This window comes from Rattus norvegicus, chromosome 7 (assembly GCF_036323735.1).
Source record: "Rattus norvegicus strain BN/NHsdMcwi chromosome 7, GRCr8, whole genome shotgun sequence".
In the NCBI taxonomy this organism is placed as follows: Eukaryota; Metazoa; Chordata; class Mammalia; order Rodentia; family Muridae; genus Rattus; species Rattus norvegicus.
Window position 1 is genome coordinate 24,214,357 of NC_086025.1, and position 20,048 is coordinate 24,234,404.

The 20,048-nt window shown below is 41.3% G+C and overlaps 1 protein-coding gene across 9 annotated transcripts in view; it reads left to right on the forward strand.

The window, feature by feature from the left end:
* The window catches only part of Igf1 (insulin-like growth factor 1), a 79,839-nt gene that overhangs the window by 44,749 nt on the left and 15,042 nt on the right, over window positions 1-20,048 (forward strand). For 5 of the 9 annotated variants that reach the window (XM_063262981.1, XM_006241191.4, NM_001082478.1 and 2 more), the window contains 2 exons: window positions 11,978-12,159; window positions 13,562-13,613. In XM_063262981.1, the coding sequence (XP_063119051.1) occupies window positions 11,978-12,159; window positions 13,562-13,613 (234 nt within the window). The remainder of the gene's footprint in view (window positions 1-11,977; window positions 12,160-13,561; window positions 13,614-20,048) is intronic. The other 4 variants (XM_063262982.1, XM_006241193.5, NM_001082479.1 and 1 more) reach the window with 1 other exon arrangement.

Sequence of the window (20,048 nt, forward strand, 5' to 3'; positions counted from 1 at the left end):
TGGTTTTTCTATGCTGAATTTAGTAAAATAATTAAGAGAATTGTTTTTCCCCCTTGGTGGAGAATTATATTTGCTAAAAAGCATTTAATGAGTTTTGGAACGTAGGCATGAGATTGGTCCCAGATGAAATAAAGATGAGAACATCTTCTAACTTGGAGTCAAGCAATTACTTGACTCTCTTGCCCTCCCTCAGTCAGCCTTCTCCGTTCTTCTCCTCTTTTCCCTGTCTCTCTCTGTCTCTGTCTCTCTGTCTCTGTCTCTCTCTTTGTCTGCTCATTCACAGCTCACTTCCTTTGGGTGGGACTAGGTTGGGAGTATAATGGCTCAAAGCTAACATGCTCCATGATTGCCAAAAGCTTGCTGAGAAACCACTTTAGTTGACTCTGACTTTGTTGTAATATCCAAAGACTTTTTTTTTTCAAAAGTTAAAGTGCAAGAGTTTGAAGAAAACACATAAGGTCTCTTGATTATATTCAGGAAACCAAATGCCAGGGAGAAGGGATAAGAACCGTGACAGGAAAAAATCCACAGAGAACATTGATAATGATCTAACAAGTTCACTTTTATCTAAAATGCCCTAAAACAACAAAATTATTTATTAATATGTGCCTATACACTATAAATAAACCATCCGGCTTCTCTTTATATGCTTGCTTGGTACTTTGACAAGTAATATATTCTGACTGGCTTAAGAACTTCTTATATACATGTAAAAATTTCAGAAACCGTAGAAAGAGTTGGTTTTACAGAGAGCGAGCGAGAGAGAGAGAGAGAGAGAGAGAGAGAGAGAGAGAGAGAGAAACACAGAGAGAGAAACAGAGAGGAGGAAAAGAGAAAGAGAGAGAATTAGAACAGGGGGGGCACTTGAAAAACACATTACCTGATGTTGGCCCCTGGGACAACATGGCAGCCTGCCATGTTGCCCATTTATATTATCTAAGGTGAGAAAGTATAATCTGTATACTCTAAAGTAGTTTTTTCTGAGGAAACTGCGTGTGCCCACCTCATAAGAAGGCAATCTCACACAGAAGGCCCATACTCCACTGACAGACGTTACGGAAGTCAGGGAGTTAAACCCCCACTGAGTACCAGGACATTAAACATTCTAATCAACAATATCAATATCCTTCCTGCCTGTCACAGAGAACCACTTATTACCTTCTGAAGATGGGACCTTGTAAATAATAGGAATAAAGTAAAACAAAAGAATAATAGTAAAGGACCTGTTAAAGGGTTTAAAAAAAATTAAACAGGACTAGAAAGGCGGTTTAGCAGTTAAAAATACTTAATGTCCTGGTAGAGGACCAGGGTTCCATTCCCAGCACCCCTATCAGCACTCACAACCGTCTGTAACTCCAGTTTCAGGTGCACCCACACTCTTTTCTGACCTCCATGGGCTCCAGGCATGTTGTGTGTACACATATATGCAGATGAAGCATTCATTCACTCACACATACAAAATAAAGCGAAGCTTTTAAAGAGTTCAGGAATATTTTACAAGCACTCTTCTGTGTAGCAAGGCTCATTTGCAAATCCCAATGCAATGAGAAACAGCTCCTCTTCATTAGCTTCTTGGTTAGCAGTATGTAGTTAGTTTCTTCCTATTGTTTCCGACAACCTTCTGGTGAGTTCTTTCCTATTTTTCTAACTTACACTTGACCCAACCTTTAGTGGCCTCTGAAGTCCCCACAGATTTTCTGGTCTTTGCCCATTAATGGTGCATCAGAACTTGACATTTTCTTCACTTTTTGGCTATTGAGCCTAACACTGGTCTTAACTGTCCTTAAGTTGAGCTGAGGAAGCTTGCTTATATCTAAAACTAGTCAGAGAAGACACTTCCAAGCCCCTTATCAGACCCCTCTTCACTGCTATGTTACTCTTAACTTCTGAAAGCATTTGTGTACCATATGTAAACATTATCTATCTACAAAGTGGGAAGCACATAGCCTAACACTGTGAAGAGCCGGGGCTCCAGTGAGGGTGCCTGATGTTACCCCAAGTTTAGCTTGTCCATGTGAATGAATCTCTGAGAATCTGGGTGACATGTATAAGACTGAGATCCAGTATTGCTCCCAATATACCACAGCGCCACCTTTCTCCTGGCTGTGTATGGCTCAGCACTGGGTGCTATAGAAACACTCTCTAGAACCTTCCAGTCAGAGAACAGCAGTGTTGACATACCAGCATGAAAGAACTGTCGCACACAACCCAACTGGCATCTCAGTACACATCCGGAAGTTATTTATGATGTGTAACACCCAAACTGTCTCCTCCTGCCCACCCTCCTCTCTCTCTCTCTCTCTCTCTCTCTCTCTCTCTCTCTCTCTCTCTCTCTCTCTCTCTCTCTCTCTCTCTCTGTGTGTTTCAATCTGTCGTTGACTCTGGCTGCCTTTTCCCCTGCCATAATGCCAAGAGCTGTTTCTGCTGCTGCTGCGAAGGCCAGTTTCCAACAGTTTCCTCTCTGGTGTAAGCCTGGATGCCCGTCTTTCAGGGCCTCCACCTCTCAAGGCTCTCCCTTCAGACATGCCAGACTTCCTTGGCAGCTATGACCCCTTTACCTGCCACACTGACCCTGTCACAACCACCCCTGGGAAAAAGTTCAGATGTGTGCCATACAAAAAAAAAAAACAAACAAAAGAACCCCCCCAAAAAAGGACCCAGAAACTTGAGTAAAGGAGATTGACAGGAAATAGGACCCCTGAGAACCCAGGGCAGGTGCCAAAGTTGCAGAGAAAGAGAGAGAGAGAGAGAGAGAGAGAGAGAGAGAGAGAGAGAGAGAGAGAGAGAGAGAGAGAGAGAGAGAGAGAATATCAATACACTGGGATGAAACTAAAAATAAAGAGTGTTTTTTAATCCCCCCACCCCCTGTGTCTGATTCATCTCTCTGTGTCACCAGAAAGAGAGGTATTGCCCTCTAATCATGAACGCCTTGTGTTTTGACTACAAAGCTCCCATCACAGCTAAGAGGAACCAACAATAACAGCGGGTGGGAAGGAGATAGTACTAATGGCAAGGCTACTATCTCCAGATTGGAGCCAGACTCTCTGACAACTTTTGTCTCAATGTTTCGTCAAGAGAAAGGAGGAGGAGAACGCTGAGGCTCAAAACTGTGGCTCCTCAGCTCCAGTTCACATTCCTTCTCTCAGAGTTTCTACCTCCTCCAGGCCCAAGTCCAAGATGAAGTAGTGGTTAGCAGTCTGGTAATCCTGGATGCTTCGTAACTATTCACTCCCAAAGCAGACCTGGCAGGAAGGAGTCCCTAGTTTTTGATTATTTAAGGAGGGGAACTAGTATCTAATTCCTAGCCTACCATCAACTCAGCATGGCATGAGCTTCCTGCCTGATAGTCATTAGTGAGGAAAAAATAACACCAAATGGCCCTCGTTATTGAACCGGGAAAGGCAAACTTAAGGGTGGGAGGAAGGGTGAAGGACACAGGAAAGGACAGTGTTGGAAAGTGTGACGCTAACCTCTCTGATCCTGTGCTCAGCCCACACCCATCTCATGCCTTGCAAGTCGTTTTGACATAAGCTGGATATGGAAACGCAATGGCTTTAACTAGCAGATTATTTGGGAGGAACCAAAGGCAGCAGTGGGCAAAGGTAGGCTTATCTAGCATCAGGCCATTAGATGTGACTGGAGAGTCCAACCAAGTCAGGCTGGTTTACACAACATAAACTTTAGCCATCCTCTCAAGGGAGTGGTTATTATTTACCTAAATGAAGATAGCCTTGTCTATCCTGAAAACCCATTTCAAACAGACTCTCCTTTGGGTAGGGGTAGGAGGGGTGCATTCTAAACAGGGAGGGAGGAAGACAATTCTTGCCCTAATCCCCATGCTAATCAGCATGACCCAATAATACAGATAGCCAATATGTCTGTCGTTCACTGCACAGCAGCCATCAGGCAAAGCGCTACTTAATATTATCAGAATTTCTAGAAGATAGTTTGGTATAGCAAGTCTACTGATAAAGATCAGAATCTTAGATTTGGTCCCATCCCAATGCAGTTGAGCAAGAGAAAGCATCTAAATGGTTTGACTCCATACCCTGGGCTTTAACTACTCATTCCCCTGTCTTCACCATTGATGTGGGAAGCATTACTGGAATGGCTCAGATTCAGTCCTGTGCTGCAAATGGAAGAAATCACCTTAACTAGTTAATGGTACCTAACTTACACCGAGAGCCCCATTGAAATAGTTCCAACACAAAAATGACCTCTTGATATTTGATTACCTTTCACCTTAGACATTGATAAACCAAACTGTTCCCTTAGGACAACAGTTCTGTGCAGTGAAGCACTTCTTTTGCCAAAGTATAATTTTGTTGGCTATATCTATCTCCTTCAAGCCTTGGAATAAGCCCCAAGCTAGTAAATTCTGCTGTCCTGGCAAGACGCTCATCCTCCAGGGCATTGTATCAGGCTAAAGTAATACATCACATTGCTTCCCACTCTGTCAGCCCATTTCTCCAAAGAGTCTTAAAGCAGTAATCTCTCTGCTTTGAATCTCAGTTGCTCTTGCCCCTAAGTATTGTACTTTAACTCTCTGACCTTTGAAACAAAGGGCACCCAAATATCCTTCCCACACCTGCTCCTGTGTTTGGGGGTGGGAGAGAGAGAGAGAGAGAGAGAGAGAGAGAGAGAGAGAGAGAGAGAGAGAGAGTCTCAAGAAACGTTCAACATCCTAATGCTTCATTTCATCCGTTTTAGACCCAGAGATACATAAACACTGACATGATTGGGTAACAAGGAGACTTTGGTCTTTGGCATTATAGGGACTTAGTAGATGGGAAAGGGTTGCTGAGTGGTGGGGTGGGATGGGTAATAGAGGGCCATGATTCCTAGAAAAGATGACCTCACCCAACTGAGAAGTAGTAGGCTAGCAAAAAAACTGCCAATTAAAAATTAACGTAGGTCAAAAGTGAAATCGATGCCTAAATTTGATAGGTTGTCGGGACTGTTTCTGACACATAGTTCACAGAAAAGAGAACATTTTCTCAGTGTGCACTTTTTCAGAAGACAAAGGTCAAGCTTTGGAAAGATCCTTCCACAGACGTGCAAGACTGAACGTAGGTAGACTGAACATGGGGAAGGCTCGGTCAGGCATTATTGGCAAATACAGGCTTTAAACCTTCGTCAAGTAATCCTAGTTGGAAAAACTTCAATATTGGTTATGACTCACTTTATTCTCTAACCTGTGTGAGTAGATGGGTACAAACCCACATTATCATAAATAGCTGTTGACAAGTCCAACAATGAATTCTCTTTCTACACATTTTCTAAGCATACAGCCCTGCACGTCTTAGTAGTTTGTTTAAATTAAATAAGACTGCTACAAAGTTTTTAAAGAATGAACTATTGACTCTCAGACACACTAAATATATGTATTATGGACTCAGGAAATATCAACCCTGCAATGTTTTATCATAGTTTTCCTTATATTGGGAATTACGAAATATGTCCGTTTTCCACATGAAGCTATCAGAGAAGGAAAGATTGGAAAGCAATTTCCATTTAGACAAATGAAAATTAAACTGTTTCCAGGAGTGGTAGCTTAAATCTATAGTCCCAGCACTCAGGGAGATTAGAGCTCCTGTGTTCAAGGTTAAGGCCAGTCTGAGTTATGTTGCGAAACCCTGTCTCCAAGAAACAAATTTAGGAAGGAGGGAAAAGAGGAAGTGAGAAAGGGAGGAAGGGAGAGAGGGAGGGAAGGAAGGAGTGGTGGGTGGAGGAAGGACATTAAATGCTAAAATGTAGGATTAGGTGCTTAGTTCAGTGGTACATTGTGTGCTCATGGTGCATTAGGTCCAGAGACAACAAAAGAAATTTTACTGGACAGCTATAAGACTGCTCCTTATATAATTTTCAGAACTTTCCTACTAATATGCAGTGAAAATTCATGTCAACTGAATTGATTTCTATTAGATAAGGTTCTCATTGACCAATACTAACTTAAGAAGACTTAGTCTGTATTGTCAGCGAATCTAGAGATTGGCAAAATAAATAAATAACTACTACTACTACTACTACTACTACTAATAATAATAATAATAATAATAATAATAATAATAATAATTTATATAAGAAAACTAGGGTTTGGCTTTTACAGATCCTAACTGTGATATTTGGTTGTGAAATCAATCTTCAGCTAATAAAAGTTAAGTGCAGATTGTGTATTATTCAACAGTATCATTTATATTTTCTATCAGACACATTACTGAGAGATTTCTAGAAATCACCCCAAACCCCAACCTGAATTTTCTTGCCTTTTCATCCTGTTTTTAATTTTAAAAACTAAATTTAATTTATAAAAGGAAAAGCTCTACACTTTGGTACCTCTTCCTCCTATTAAGAACGGTTTTAAAGAATTGTTTATTTTGTAACTCAGAAAGGAATAAGCATATATCTTCAAAACTAGGTTAAGTTCCTAATTTGAAAATGTTTGCATTTGTCATCATTTAAATATTGATGCAACAAATCAATATTTTCCTCCTTCCAACGACAGTTTAAACAAAAACCTTTCTCAATAATCAGAAGGGGAAATTTCACAGAGAATCAAGGTAAAGTACTGTGTCTCAAATACATTTCCAGAAACTGGTGAGAAACAAAGATGTGTGTAGGTTAGTAGGCATAGTTTCACTCCTGATTAATGGCACAACTCTTTGCTCTAGAAACGACGGCCCCAGTTAAATCTCAGAAGTGCATCCTTCTCCTCAGAGAAGGAGGGGAGTTCAGTTGCTTGCATCCATGACAAAATGTGATACTCAGCTAATTGGTGTGGTTTTGATGATACCACAGTTCTACCCAAAACCCTTGTAACTAGCAAATTTGCCCTGAAGATTCTTGAATTACTCCACGGACCATGCATTATTTAAAGGGAAGTGCTACTATTATAGAGGCTGTGTGTTTAACCATTGGAAGTCTCTTCGTTGGCTCATGTTATGACTAAACATTATGCCTATTCACAGTGGATTCAGAAATCTAGATTGAGTGGTGGCCAGCCTGTCTGGAAAGCTGCCTTTGGTCTATATACTAAGCAACCTCTGAACCCAAACTACTGACAAAATAATTATTATAAATTTTCCTTTTTGCCTTAGTTTATTTTTTTATTCACTTGATTATGGTCCCCTCCATCCTCTCCTCAAGTCCCATGCTCACAAGTCCTTCTCCCCATTAACCCCTGCCCTTCTCCTTAGAGAAGGGGAAACCCCTCCCCTTAGGTACCTGTCCACTCTGGGACATCAAGTTGCAACACAGCTAAATGCAACCTCTCCCACTGAGGCCTGACCAGGCAGCACAACTAGAGGAAGGGATCTAAAGGATGGCAACAGAGTCATCTCCCATTGTTAGGAGATCCACATGAGGACCCAGGTACATATCTACTATACATTTTCAATGTTAAGTCTTTGTCAGCAAAACATCTGTGGAGTGCTACGCAGGTAAACAGTTAAGTAGATAGACAAGGTTAGAGAATCCCCAGATTGTGTCTCATTGCAAAAGGTACTATCCCAGTCACCCGTCTTTCACTGTTGCATTGGCTAAAGACAGTAAGTGGTTTTGAGCATTCCTAAGAACTGAAATGATCATTAATTTCCATCTTCTAAGTTTAAACACATTTAAAGCTCTTTCTTGAAGATAGCGTGTTTCCCAACTAGGCCGAATATATAGCCAAGATTTTCTATACAATCTCTGACATAGAAAAGACCACAGGAGCTGTCTACTTTCCGATATAGAATTCTTCTCCTACAATGACCCACAGGTGTTTGTACAGCCTTACCTGTTTTCTGCAGGGGAGACTTCCCTACATTTCTTTACCTTATTTTTTGGTAACAAAAATGTTTAAAATCTTTTACGCTAAGACAATTTTGTTTTCTGTTTACCTGATAATTCTGACTGAACCAATCAGAATCGAATATGTAATGGGAGTTTTTAAAGGCAATGACGTAACAGCTAGTTCCACCTCGTTACGAAAGTAATCAAATGACTAAAATGCCCTTTAATTTAGATGTGATTGAGAGACTCATTTGTATCAAAAAGGTGCCAGGGAGATTTTCTTGGATTGCCCAGCTGATAAACTGTATTTCATTAATTTTCCTATTTTAGACCACAACAGTAAATACTTTTATTAGGATTCTCAAAAAAATAAAAGACTTATAGGAGGTTGTTGAAGAAAAATCTAAGACTTTGACCCACAATCATGGTCCCTCAATTGCTGAGAGGTAGCGATTAAAATGAAGTCTATAGGAGACTTCAAAGGATGAATTAAACTTTAAGCAGCAATCGGTAAACATTTGCTACATTCATAAATTTTGAATAAAGTACAATGATTCCATTGTAATCATTATGAATTGGCAAAGACAAATATCCCTTTAGAATTATGGTAGCTAGAAAGACTATAGCTGGTTGTTCTGTTCATGGGAAAGTCCACATGTGTATATTACACTCCAACAGCCTTTTCTAAAAAGGATACAGATAGAAGATCAGACTTCTTAATCGAACATTGTACAAAAATCCTTAAGCTTTCTGCTTCAACCTCCATCAGGCTGTGGCCTGGAAAGCACTAAAGGAACTACATTAAACTCCGAGTTCCTCTGAGAGATAGAGCAAGCTAGGTACAAAGCACGGGTGCTGTTCTTTGCTCAGGTGATGATTACTGTGCGTTTCATCTTCTGAAAAGTCTCATGGCTGTTGAAAGTCACCAAGCAGGATCATGTAACGCATGGGAATGTTTTTGGTTATCCAAAGATAATGGCTGGTATCTTTCTTTTGGAGCAAGCGAAGATCACAGAAGTAAGATTAACTGAGAAGTGCTTGAAATGGAAGAAGTCCTAAACAGGTCCCAGAAATCCCCCACCCATCTCTATTTCTAATCCATAAGCCTGAGTTGTGAAAACAGTTATATCTGAACTGGCCAAGGTTTAGAAGTTTCTGGAAGAACTACTACAACCCTAATCCCAAACATCAAATAACTATTCCATAATCAACAATTAAGAAATCAGTTTCTTAAGAAACTGCCCCACCTGGGATCCATTCCATATGCAGGCACCAAACCCAGTCACTACTGCTAATGCCAAGAAGTGCTTGCTGGCAGGAGCCAGATATGGGTGTCTCCTGAGAGGCTCTGCCAGAGCCCTACGGATACAGATGAGGATGGTTACAGCTAACCATTGGACTGAGCATGGGGACCCCAATGGAGGAGTTAGAGAAAGGACTCAAGGAGCTGAAGGGGTTTGCAACCCCATAGGAAAAACAATAATATCAACCAACCAAGACCCCCCCCACTCCCCAAGAGTTCCCAAGGACTAAACCACCAACCAAAGAGTATATATGGAGGAAGGGACCCATGGCTCCAGCCACATATGTAGCAAAGGATGGCATTGTCTGGTATCAACAGGAGGAGAAGCCTTTGGTCCTGTGAAGGCTCATTTCCCCAGTGTAGGGGAATGCCAGGGCAGTGAGGTGGGAGTGAGTGGGTGGGAGGGGGAGCATCCTCATAGAAGCAGGGGGAAGGAGGATTGGAGAGGGGGGAATGGGGAAAGGGGGTAACATTTGAAATGTAAATACATAAAATATCCAATTTTTTAAAAAGAATAAATTTAAGTGATTAAAACAACAAAAAATAAAATCAGGCCCTTTATGAAACATGTACTACAAACAGACACTCACTACATGAAGGTTACTCTTGTGATAAGTATAGAAAAAGAGATAGGCCTCTTCTTTCCTTTGCCCCTACCTGCAAAGAAAATCCAAATGGATCCTCTAGTCCTAACTGGTTAGTCAGTTAGAAAACTATGCAGAAGTCCTTAGTGGATTACAAGAGCCATGTGTATCCATTTGTGTCTTTCCTCTAATTTATAGTCCCAGGAAAAGATTATTAAAGAAAAAAGTCAGGAAAACAAAAAAAACATTGTTTACATTGCCCAGGGGACTAGCCAGTTTGAACTTGCCAGGGCCTGGCTGGCAAACAAAAGCCCCAAGTCCAATTCTATGTTAGTCTTTCCTCTCCGATGGCCAGTAACAGTGCTGCTGAGACTCCATTGGGACCAGCTGCCTGGTCCTTCCCAAAGCCCACAGCCATGAGGAGCCCACAGGGTCTTCTCCAAGAGAGAGACAGAGACAGAGAGAAACAGAGACAAAAACAGAGACACAAAGAGACAGAGAGACAGCGCGAGCAGATCCGTCCCAGAGAGACCACAAATACACCCTCAGTAAGTTACTACCTCCAGCTGCCCCATGAATAAGCCTTCCTTGTGTGAGGAAGCAGCAGCAAGGCTCCTGTGCCAAGCATCAGGAAGACATTTGGGTTCTTAGAAGACACCATGAACAGTTGGCCTCTCCAGTGGTGAGGCAGCCAAGCTAGTGTGAACGCAGGCCATTGCTATGATGTTAGTCTCCCTGGTGAGGAAGCTGAAAATATAGTTGGAGACTTTGATTTTTAACCCCCAATCTTAAGTATTGTGTCATTACCTATGTGATTATAAGTCTTATTTAATGCCACGCCTTCTTGGGTTGGAAAGTAAGACTAAGCATATATCAGGTTGCTAATTGAATTCTTGTGCTGTACGACTCTCTCATCAAAGAAATGGTGAGCATCCCACCTCCCAAAGGATGGAAAGTAGATGAGAACAGACCAAAATGTTGTGCCCCTATCTAAGACAACACGGCTTCACATCTTGTGTGAATCAAATCAAATGTTATCCATACAGTAGTGCATCAAAGCCAGTAAAAGTGTGGTCAAAACCAAGATCAAATCAACCCAATACCTCCTTGGCCAATAACGACATCTAATTGATGTGCAAATATCAAAGTGGGTTTGATATCCATAGTTTCACTGCCATTTAGCTTTGCTTGTTTTACTCCAGCAGTTTCTTCTGTAGGAAACAGAAATGGTTGGTCCAGGCTTTCTGGGGCAACTGGGCAAGCCCCTTCCCCACTAATGATGTAATCAGTTCTAAGTTTCCAGATTTCTGCATATGGTCAATAGCAACAATGGGTTTTTTATATATCATGTAAGACCTTGGAAAAGATCCTAATATGTAGTTAAGATCTCTTCTGTGGCAGGTAATATACATTATGTAATACATCATTTTATCTTATCCTCAATTCTGACAAGAAATATGTCATTGATTATAATTGATACAATTAGATCGAGACCTACAGAGCTTACGCTGCTTTTCTAGGGTTATCCATCAGTATTCTCGGGGCTCCTTGAGGTTCATGGGTTTGACAGCAGCTAGATCAGAGTTTGAATCCCAACTCTTCCAATTACATCAAACTCTGAGTCTCGGTTTTCCCACCAATTAAAGAAAGATAGAGCTTTGACTTCAAACTTTGCTTGTATGCAGTTTAATTTACAAAGTAAATAATTGATAAAAGAGCCGCTGAGTTTCCCTACAGCTAAAACTTGATGCATTTACTATGTGTTTGAGAAGATGCAGTTTCCCAGCGCCGCGCATCCAAAGGTGTTCTTGCTCAAATGTTTGAGATGATAAACAACCTAAACGCCGTCAGTTGATGGTTAAATATGTGTGCACTCCAGAGTAACATACTGTATCCTCCCAATACCACAATACCTTATCAATTAAACTATAAAACAATATGTTTACGGCATTTTAAGAAACTCGATCTGTGATTTTGTTTGAACTAGAACTCTTAAAAGCCTTCCAACTAAGACGATAAAAAGAAGGGTGATAGGACTGGACACAGACAGGATCCTGAAATATAGGTTAAGAGCATAGGAAGACTTAATACAAATAAAGTGCATGGAAAATGAAGTCTTACTCATGAGTACGCTAGAACTCCAGGGAACATACTCTAGAAGAAAGAACTGGGTCAGGCATGTTGGAGAAACTTCAAGAAAGGGACGACATGTTGGAGAAGCATGTAGACTTGATGGGAAGAAGAAAGACATCAGGGGATAGATGAAAGTCTGTGAACATAGGCGGTTCTAACACCAGGCCACTCTGATTTTGTGCAGACAAGCCCACAGGCTATGGCTCCAGCATTCGGAGGGCACCACAGACGGGCATTGTGGATGAGTGTTGCTTCCGGAGCTGTGATCTGAGGAGGCTGGAGATGTACTGTGCTCCGCTGAAGCCTACAAAGTCAGCTCGTTCCATCCGGGCCCAGCGCCACACTGACATGCCCAAGACTCAGAAGGTAAGCTGGTGTGGGGGAAGTACGACCATGCTTCAGTCTCTGTTGTATGTGGTGCAGGGGAGGCCAATGGGAGTTCTCTCCGATGTCTCCTAGGTGACAGGTCAAAAAGTTCCAATCCTATTAATAGGGTGGCTTATGGGTCCACCCTTCCAATCACTCTTTACTATAAATTATCTTTTCCACTCCCCTGGACAATCTGATACTTGGAAGATGGTGGAAAATCAGAACTCAAGTTGCCCTGTGAAAACTCAAGTTGCCCAATGAGGCCAATTGGCCAAACAGGCTATCAAGTCTTAGCTATCAATAAAATTGTGATCATGATAGAATGTACTGCCACAGGTCACCAGAATTTGGTAAGTTGACATACTCTAAGATGTAGACCATGTACAAGTGGAATGTTTGCACTAAGTAACTGTTAGACAAGCATTAACATTTGTCATAATTGTAGCTAATACAATTATGATTGAAATACAGGATTGCATCAAAAGTTGCAAATCCTGGAATTCTACAATGGTCCAAATACAGACTCCTTACTGGAACCTATTAGAAACTCACAGCAGCAATTATAAATTAAAGAAAAGTACATTGAAAATGGACATACTGGTTAGCTGTAGGAATGCTTAGATGTTTATAATGATCAAAACACAAGGCATCCTTTGTCTGAGCATGTATTATAAACCAATTTCAGGAAGACCATTTATGCCATCAGAAACAGATAAAACACCTGACATATGTTGACCACTTGATACACTTGTGAGTGAATGAATGAATGAATGAATGCACAAGTATATTAGTGTCTAAGTAGAATCATAGTCCTTACATAGAAATAAAGAGAAGGTAAAATAGAAAGAAAAGGAGAAAGGAAGGAAGATAAAGAAGTAAAAGCCCTCTCTTAGGTGTTTTGAGGGTTTTTTTTTTTTTTAAAAAAAAGGGAACACATAGATTCTATCATTGAAACCAAACTAACATTGTGCAGAAAGCACACAGGACTCAGATGTATACACTGAGACCTTTGCTGCTTCCTGATCCTAGGCCAAAGCCACGGCTGAAAAAGGACCAAGGGGTCTTAGTGGAGATATCACCCCAGTGAGTCACCTCAAAGGATTTAAGGGAACTGTGTAGGGCTTGATTTAGACAAAACACAGTGGGCACAAGAGTCAGAGAGGACGTCAGTGTGCAAACTAAGGGAAAAGGAGTGTTCCTTCTTTCTGGCTGAGGAGGAAGTGGGTATGAGAGATGAGGCTCAGAGTTCTGGCTCTGGCGCCTGAGGTGTAGACCCCTCTCCAGCAGCAAAGCTGGCTCGTGTTTCCTATGGAGCCCAGGCATTCTGGGCAGATTCAAAGACCATCTTCCGCACAGGAGCCCCCTGTTCTCAATGCACTTATTTTTGTGATGTTTGCAGTCCCAGCCCCTATCGACACACAAGAAAAGGAAGCTGCAAAGGAGAAGGAAAGGTGAGTCAAAGGCACACCCAGGAGGGGAACAGGAGGAGGGAGCAGAGGCAACTCAGAAAATCAGAGGTGACAGAGAAAGGAGGCCGAGCTAGGAACTGTGAACAAGCAGGCCCAGAGGGACGTGCGGGGACAGGGGTGAAGGAGGAGCAGACAGCAGCCCAGAAAAGTCACAGAGGAAGCGAAGCGAGGAAGTCCTCTCTAAGCTAGATAATGTCAGTGATGGAAGTAAGAAGAGCCTCCTCTGGGACATGGCGTTTATACATGGGAAGAATGGCATGGCAAGTGTAACACCTCAGAAGGTGACGAGTGACAAGGACGGAGCATCAACAACACCAACAACAAAAAATTAAAAAAAAAATGTGCCAACAAGACATGCCCTCCCCTTCTTAAAAAGATAAATGAGAGTAAAAGAAACTATGCAAATCAAGATCGCCTCTTCAGCCCGAATTTCCAAATTTTATACAGATCTGTTATAGAAGGATTGCCCATGTCAATATATGTTCAGAGTTAAATATTAACCCTAAATTCGCAGCAAGGCTGTATTGTGTCATTGAAGTTCCCAGATTTCTGTCCTGAATTTCACCGGTGGTTCTGCTTCTTGGTCAAGTCCAGGGTATAGGCCAAAGAGCATCGAGTATTTACAAAGAGGCCTGTGAGGTAACTTTTAAAAGATCACTGAACTTTTATTTTGTACTGTGGTTTCAGACACAAAGATGTATTAGTTCGCCATGGCCGCCATAACAAAGCAGCACAGAATAAATGGCTTAACCCACAGGCACATTTTTTTTCCCTCATAGTTCTAGAGAATGGAGCTCCTCATTCAAGGTATCAGTCCCTTGGAGGCCTCCTCCCTGTGTCCACACAATCTTCCCTCTGTAGATATTTAAACCTTGTGTTTTCATCAGGATATCAGTGAGACTGGATTAAGGTTCACCCTAACGGCCTCATTTTAATTTGATGCTCTCAACAAAGACTCTGTATCCAAGTGCACTCTGTTTCTGAGGGACTAGGAATTGGAAACTTAAACTTGAATTTTGGAGTAGAGGGTAGCATTTAGCCCAAAGTGAACATATCAGATATCAAACTATATCATTTAGTTATCTTTCTCTTCCTCCCTCCCTTCCTCTCCCCACCCCCACCCACACACAGCCAGATGCTGAGATCTCAAATCCTCTAAGATTCCTCCTTAGAAAACCCTTAGGACCGTGCTGTTGGTGATGGTAAATGCTTTGGAAGCCATTTGATTCTGCCTTTGTTGTAAAGACTGGGATACTGAGATCTGGATGTAGGTGAGATCTCTACTTGGTTTCTAAGCTTCTTCTGGGCACCAAATAACAACTATCAAGTGAACCAAGTACAAAAGAGAAAAGGGGCATGGAATCAGACATAGGAAGTCTCCCCACCATTTAATATTTGTCTACCAAAAGAAAAGGCTGCAAGTGCTAAAGAGTGCTGAATTTTCTGGAGAAGGCAACAATCAACTCACAGCAGAAGGTGGGTCCCACTGACCTTTGCTCTTACTTCCCTTGATTTAATAACTGCAAGCAAGATCATCATGGAGCAGAAAACAAAACCTCAAGATTATCCAAATTGTGAATTCCCACACTAAGAGAGTATAGAAGACAGAAGAGCACTGCCCACTAATGAGGACACTTTGGAGTTGTAATATGACTGAAAACCACAGTGAGATATTTCACCTAGATAACCTACTTTGAAGAAGACAAGATATAAAGAAGCATCTTTTATGCCTTGTCTTTTTTTCTACTCCAGGATCATGTTTTCTCCATGGCTCACTGAAAATCTTGGATGTCCTCAACATTACAAAGGTGTTCAGGACTCAAGGCAGGATTGAAGATTCAATTAGAAGTCTATGTCAAAAACCGCCAGTGAAACCGAACTACTTCTGTTACCATTGCAAAAAGTATTCCTAGATTATCAAGAGAAGCTGTATTCTATTAAGTCAGCACACATTAGGGCTAGACTCAGGCAAAAGCTGTCACTAATGCCACCATGGCCTGAGCCTTCAGACACAGACAGCTTTTGAAGAAACCACAGTTCAACAAAAGAATTCAGAATCTATGTCCTATGAAAAGAACTGGTCAGTTGTATCTAATTAGAAACTTCTTTCAAGGAAAAGTTAAAGCAATAGGCCTTTCTAGTTAGAACAAGTTCTCACAGTCCTAGACTGTATTGAAATACATTTCTTCATGAAGTAGGCTTTAACCATTTTAAAGCAATCCTTAGCATGCCTACATGTCGTTGCCATGTAATATGAATCATGGAAACTTAGCCATTGCATTGTTCTTTCATAATGCATGTTCACAAAATAAATCAGAAAAGGCAAAGGAGATTGGCTGATACCTCACATATTTGAAATTTAGCTCAAAATTGAAATTGATCAAAGACTTAATATGACAGTTTTTGATTAGCTAAATACTTCACAGTGAATGTGATTTACCCAGTCAGTGTTTTCTTGAAGTCAAGAGTGTAGTATATTTAAGCTTCAAGTGTTTCTGTTGAGGAAAATTGATAATCTTGTTTAAAACTGACTAAAATATGTAAGGAATTACAATTCTGAGACAAAATTCATTGAGGACCTATGACTGTTAATGTCTAAATGAGGCATAACACAAGTTGGAGAAGGATAGTATCATTGAAAACACAGAACTCTGTCAGACTGCTCTGAAGCAGTCAGAACTCTTTGTCTAGCTGTATTCTCATGGGCAAACTGTCTAACTCACCTACATCCCAGTTCCCTCATCTCTCAAATATTCCAACTTCTGAATCTATCCCATACTGTTGTGAGCACATAATCAGAAGTTTACATAGGCATATCTGTATTTAAACATATATGCATATATATATATATATATATATTATATATGTAGAGAGAGACAGAGACAGAGACAGAGATGTATGTTTACTATCAATACATATATACTACCCAAAATAATGCTTACACTTAATATAAGCACTATTGAACTACTCCAGAGTATTATTGTAACTTCTGGAAATTGGAACAACAGAAAAGTCTTTTAAAGTCGAAGTGTCTTTTATAGCCAATAATGTCAAGCCAACATTTGACAACAGTTACAGCAATGTAAATATTCTCCAACATAAGACAGAAGAGAGCTTAGTAATTCCCCCCAACCAAGACAATACCTGATTCTGTGACTAATCCCAATTAAAATGGTTAGTACGGCTCTCCCACATGAAGAACTGTCTATATTTATTTTAAGGTCATGTCTTATTCAGGGTTTCTATTCCTACCTAAAACACCATGACCAAGAAGCAAGTTGGGGAGGAAAGGGTTTATTCAGCCTACACTTCCACATTGCTACTCATCACCAAAGGAGGTCAGGACAGGAACGCACACAGGGCAGGAACCTGGAGACAGGAGCTGATACAGAAGCCATGGAAGGTTGCTGCTTACTGGCTTGCTCTCCTACCTTGCTCAGCTTGCTTTCTTATAGAATCCAGGACCATCAGCCCAGGGATGACATCACCCACAATGGGCTAGGCCCTCCCACCTTACAGCTGGATCTCATGGAGGCATTTCCTCAACTGAGGCTCCTTTCTCTGTGATAACTCCAGCTTTTGTTAAGTTGACACACAAAACCAGTCAGTACAACTGACCCCTGGTCAACTTGACACACAAACACATCACTATCACTATTAAGCCTCCACCCTGACTTTCCTATTCATCTCAAAGATCTAAATAACTTTAAAAGTCCCACAGTCTTTACATATTAAATTTTCAGGCCCTTTAAAATATCCAATATCTTTTAAAATTCAAAGTCTCTTTACAATTCAACATCGCTTAACGATGGGAAGCAAGTAAAATACTTTCTTACTACAAGAGAGAAAAATACCAGTGCACAGTCACAATGAAAAAGCAAAATCAAACTCTAACCGTCCAATGTCTGGGATCTACTCACCCCATCTTCCGGGCTTCTCTAAGGGCTTGGGTCACTTCTCCAGCTCTGCCCTTTGTAGCACACACCTTGTCTTCTAGGCTCCAGATGCCTGCACTCCACCACCGCTGCTGTTCTTGGTGGTCATCTCATGGTTCTGGCATCTTCAAAACTCTGCTGTCTTCTGCTGCAACTGGACTGCACTTTCACAAATAGCCTCTCATAGGCTCTTTTCATGGTGCTAAGCCCCCAACTGCTCTGCATGACCCCTTCATTCTTGGGCCTTCAACTACCACAGAGACTGTACCTTCACCAATGGCCTCTCCTGGCCTCTCACAGTGCCAGGTATCACCTGCTAATCCTTCATGTTTCAAAACCAGTACCACCTGGGTGTCTCTTAAACATAACCAAGTCTGGCTGCCAACACGAGGTACAACTCTGGCTGTCTCTGGAACACAGCTTCTCTGTGCTCTCAGGAAACACTTCCCAGAAGATTTCACTTCAGTAATACTGGCCTCTTATTAATCACAGCTGATTCTTCAGCCCCAGCTAACCAAAACCACAGAATCTTCACAATCAAAATAGCAATAACCCCGATAAAAAGTCTTTAATCTTCTCTCTGAAATTTCACAAACCAAGCCTTCATCATTTGCACTGTTCCCAACATTATCTTCCATGCTGCTACAGAACATCCCACAGAGCTCTTAACATCCCAATGGCTCTTCTAGCCCAAAGTTCCAAAGTCCTTCCATGGCCCTCCCCAAAACATGGGCAGATTGTCACAAGAATACCTCACTCTTGGTACCAATTTCTTAGTCAGGCTTTGTATTCCTGCACCAAGAAGCAAGTTGAGCAGGGAAGTGCTTATGCAGCTTACACTTTCACATTACTATTCATACCAAAGGAAGTCAGAACAGGAATTCCCACAGTACAGAATCATGGAGGCAGGAGCTGATGCAAAGGTCATGGAGAAGTGTTACTTACTGGCTTCCTTCCCCTGCTTTGCTCAGCCTGTTTTCTTGTAGAACCCAGGACCACCAGCCCAAGGATGGCACTACTCACAATGGGCCCTCCTCCACTTGATCACTAACTGAGTAAATGTCTTACAGCTGAGTCTCATGGAGGCATTTCTTCAAAGGAGGCTCCCATCTCCGTGATAACTCCAGCGTGTGTCAAGTTGACACACAAAACCAGCCAATACAGGTCATACAATGAACTTTTCAGAGAGCCATCACTTTTTTTCACAACCAGTTAAAATCAAATGTAATATATGTTTTCATTCTGTGGTGCCTGGGGAAATTTTAATTGTAGCACGAATTCTAGATCTCACTAGTTTTAAGAAAATCTGTCAAAATAAATGGAAACGTGGGATATTTCTGGGCTCACAGAGCTTCCAGGACACTTTTGTTCCTAAGGATCTAGTGCTTTTCATTGGCATTTGATCTTCCAAAAAGTAACCCTGCTTCTGTTAGCATCTCCTGACCAACTGCCTCCAAGCAACAGTGTAGAGGAAACAAGGCTTTCTAAGGTAACACAGCCAGCAAGTGGTCAAGTCCATAAGAGTCTATAAGGCAGGGAAAAGTCTAGTCTATTTATTTGCCTGGTAGAAGAGAATCAAACTTTTTGAAAGTATATAATAGTAATTCAAAGTTGACTCTTCAGCCAGAATAAAGTTGATAGTGAAATTAAAGTGATGGCTTTGAAAGCAATGGGAAGATTAACAGGTTTTGATCAAACACAATCCCTTTGAATAAGTTTAAGAAAGTTCACTGTAGACTTTGCCTGGGACTGAAAGACCAGTAATTGATTCTCCTAACCCAAGCAAGAAAAAACAACCTGACACCAGTTAGAGAAGATTCTTCAGGAGCCACCAAGCACACAACAGTGAAATCAGTTTCTCTCTCAGTGGCCTGATTGAAATCGGAATTCTCCTCTGTAGCCCACATATTTGGGAACTGATTTCTAACAAGACTTCTCAACGCCATTGGGTCTCATCCAGCAACCAAGGTATATAATTTAGAAATGTCAGCCTAGGTTTACCCTCCAGAAGTCAGAACTGGATGCAGCAAAGACTGGGAAATGGATGTGAGGTAGGGCAGAACAGATCTGTGAATCCATGCTTGGTGCACAGCACCTCTCAGAAAGCTCTCAACACACCAAGCACTCAGAAACAGCTCTGTAGCCCACGGGATGAGCCATAAGAACTCTTTGAATCTTTATTAACCGTTATGGTTATAGTTTTAGAAAGCGTCAGTCAGGAGATTTTTAAAAACAGAGGGTTGCTTATTAGAAATGAGACTATCATATGGACTTGCAGCTGATTTGAATTCTAAATACCTTTGGTAGGAATTTGGAATCTGTAATTCACGACAGTAAACAGTCTTGTGAGAAGAGAGTGTGTGTGTTCAAATGAACACAAGTTTGCATGTATATCTAAGATGCATGCGTTTATGTTGCTTTGATTGACCCAGTAGGGCTTGTGGGTAAACAACTTTCCAAAATCCTGGGTAACTACCAGGAT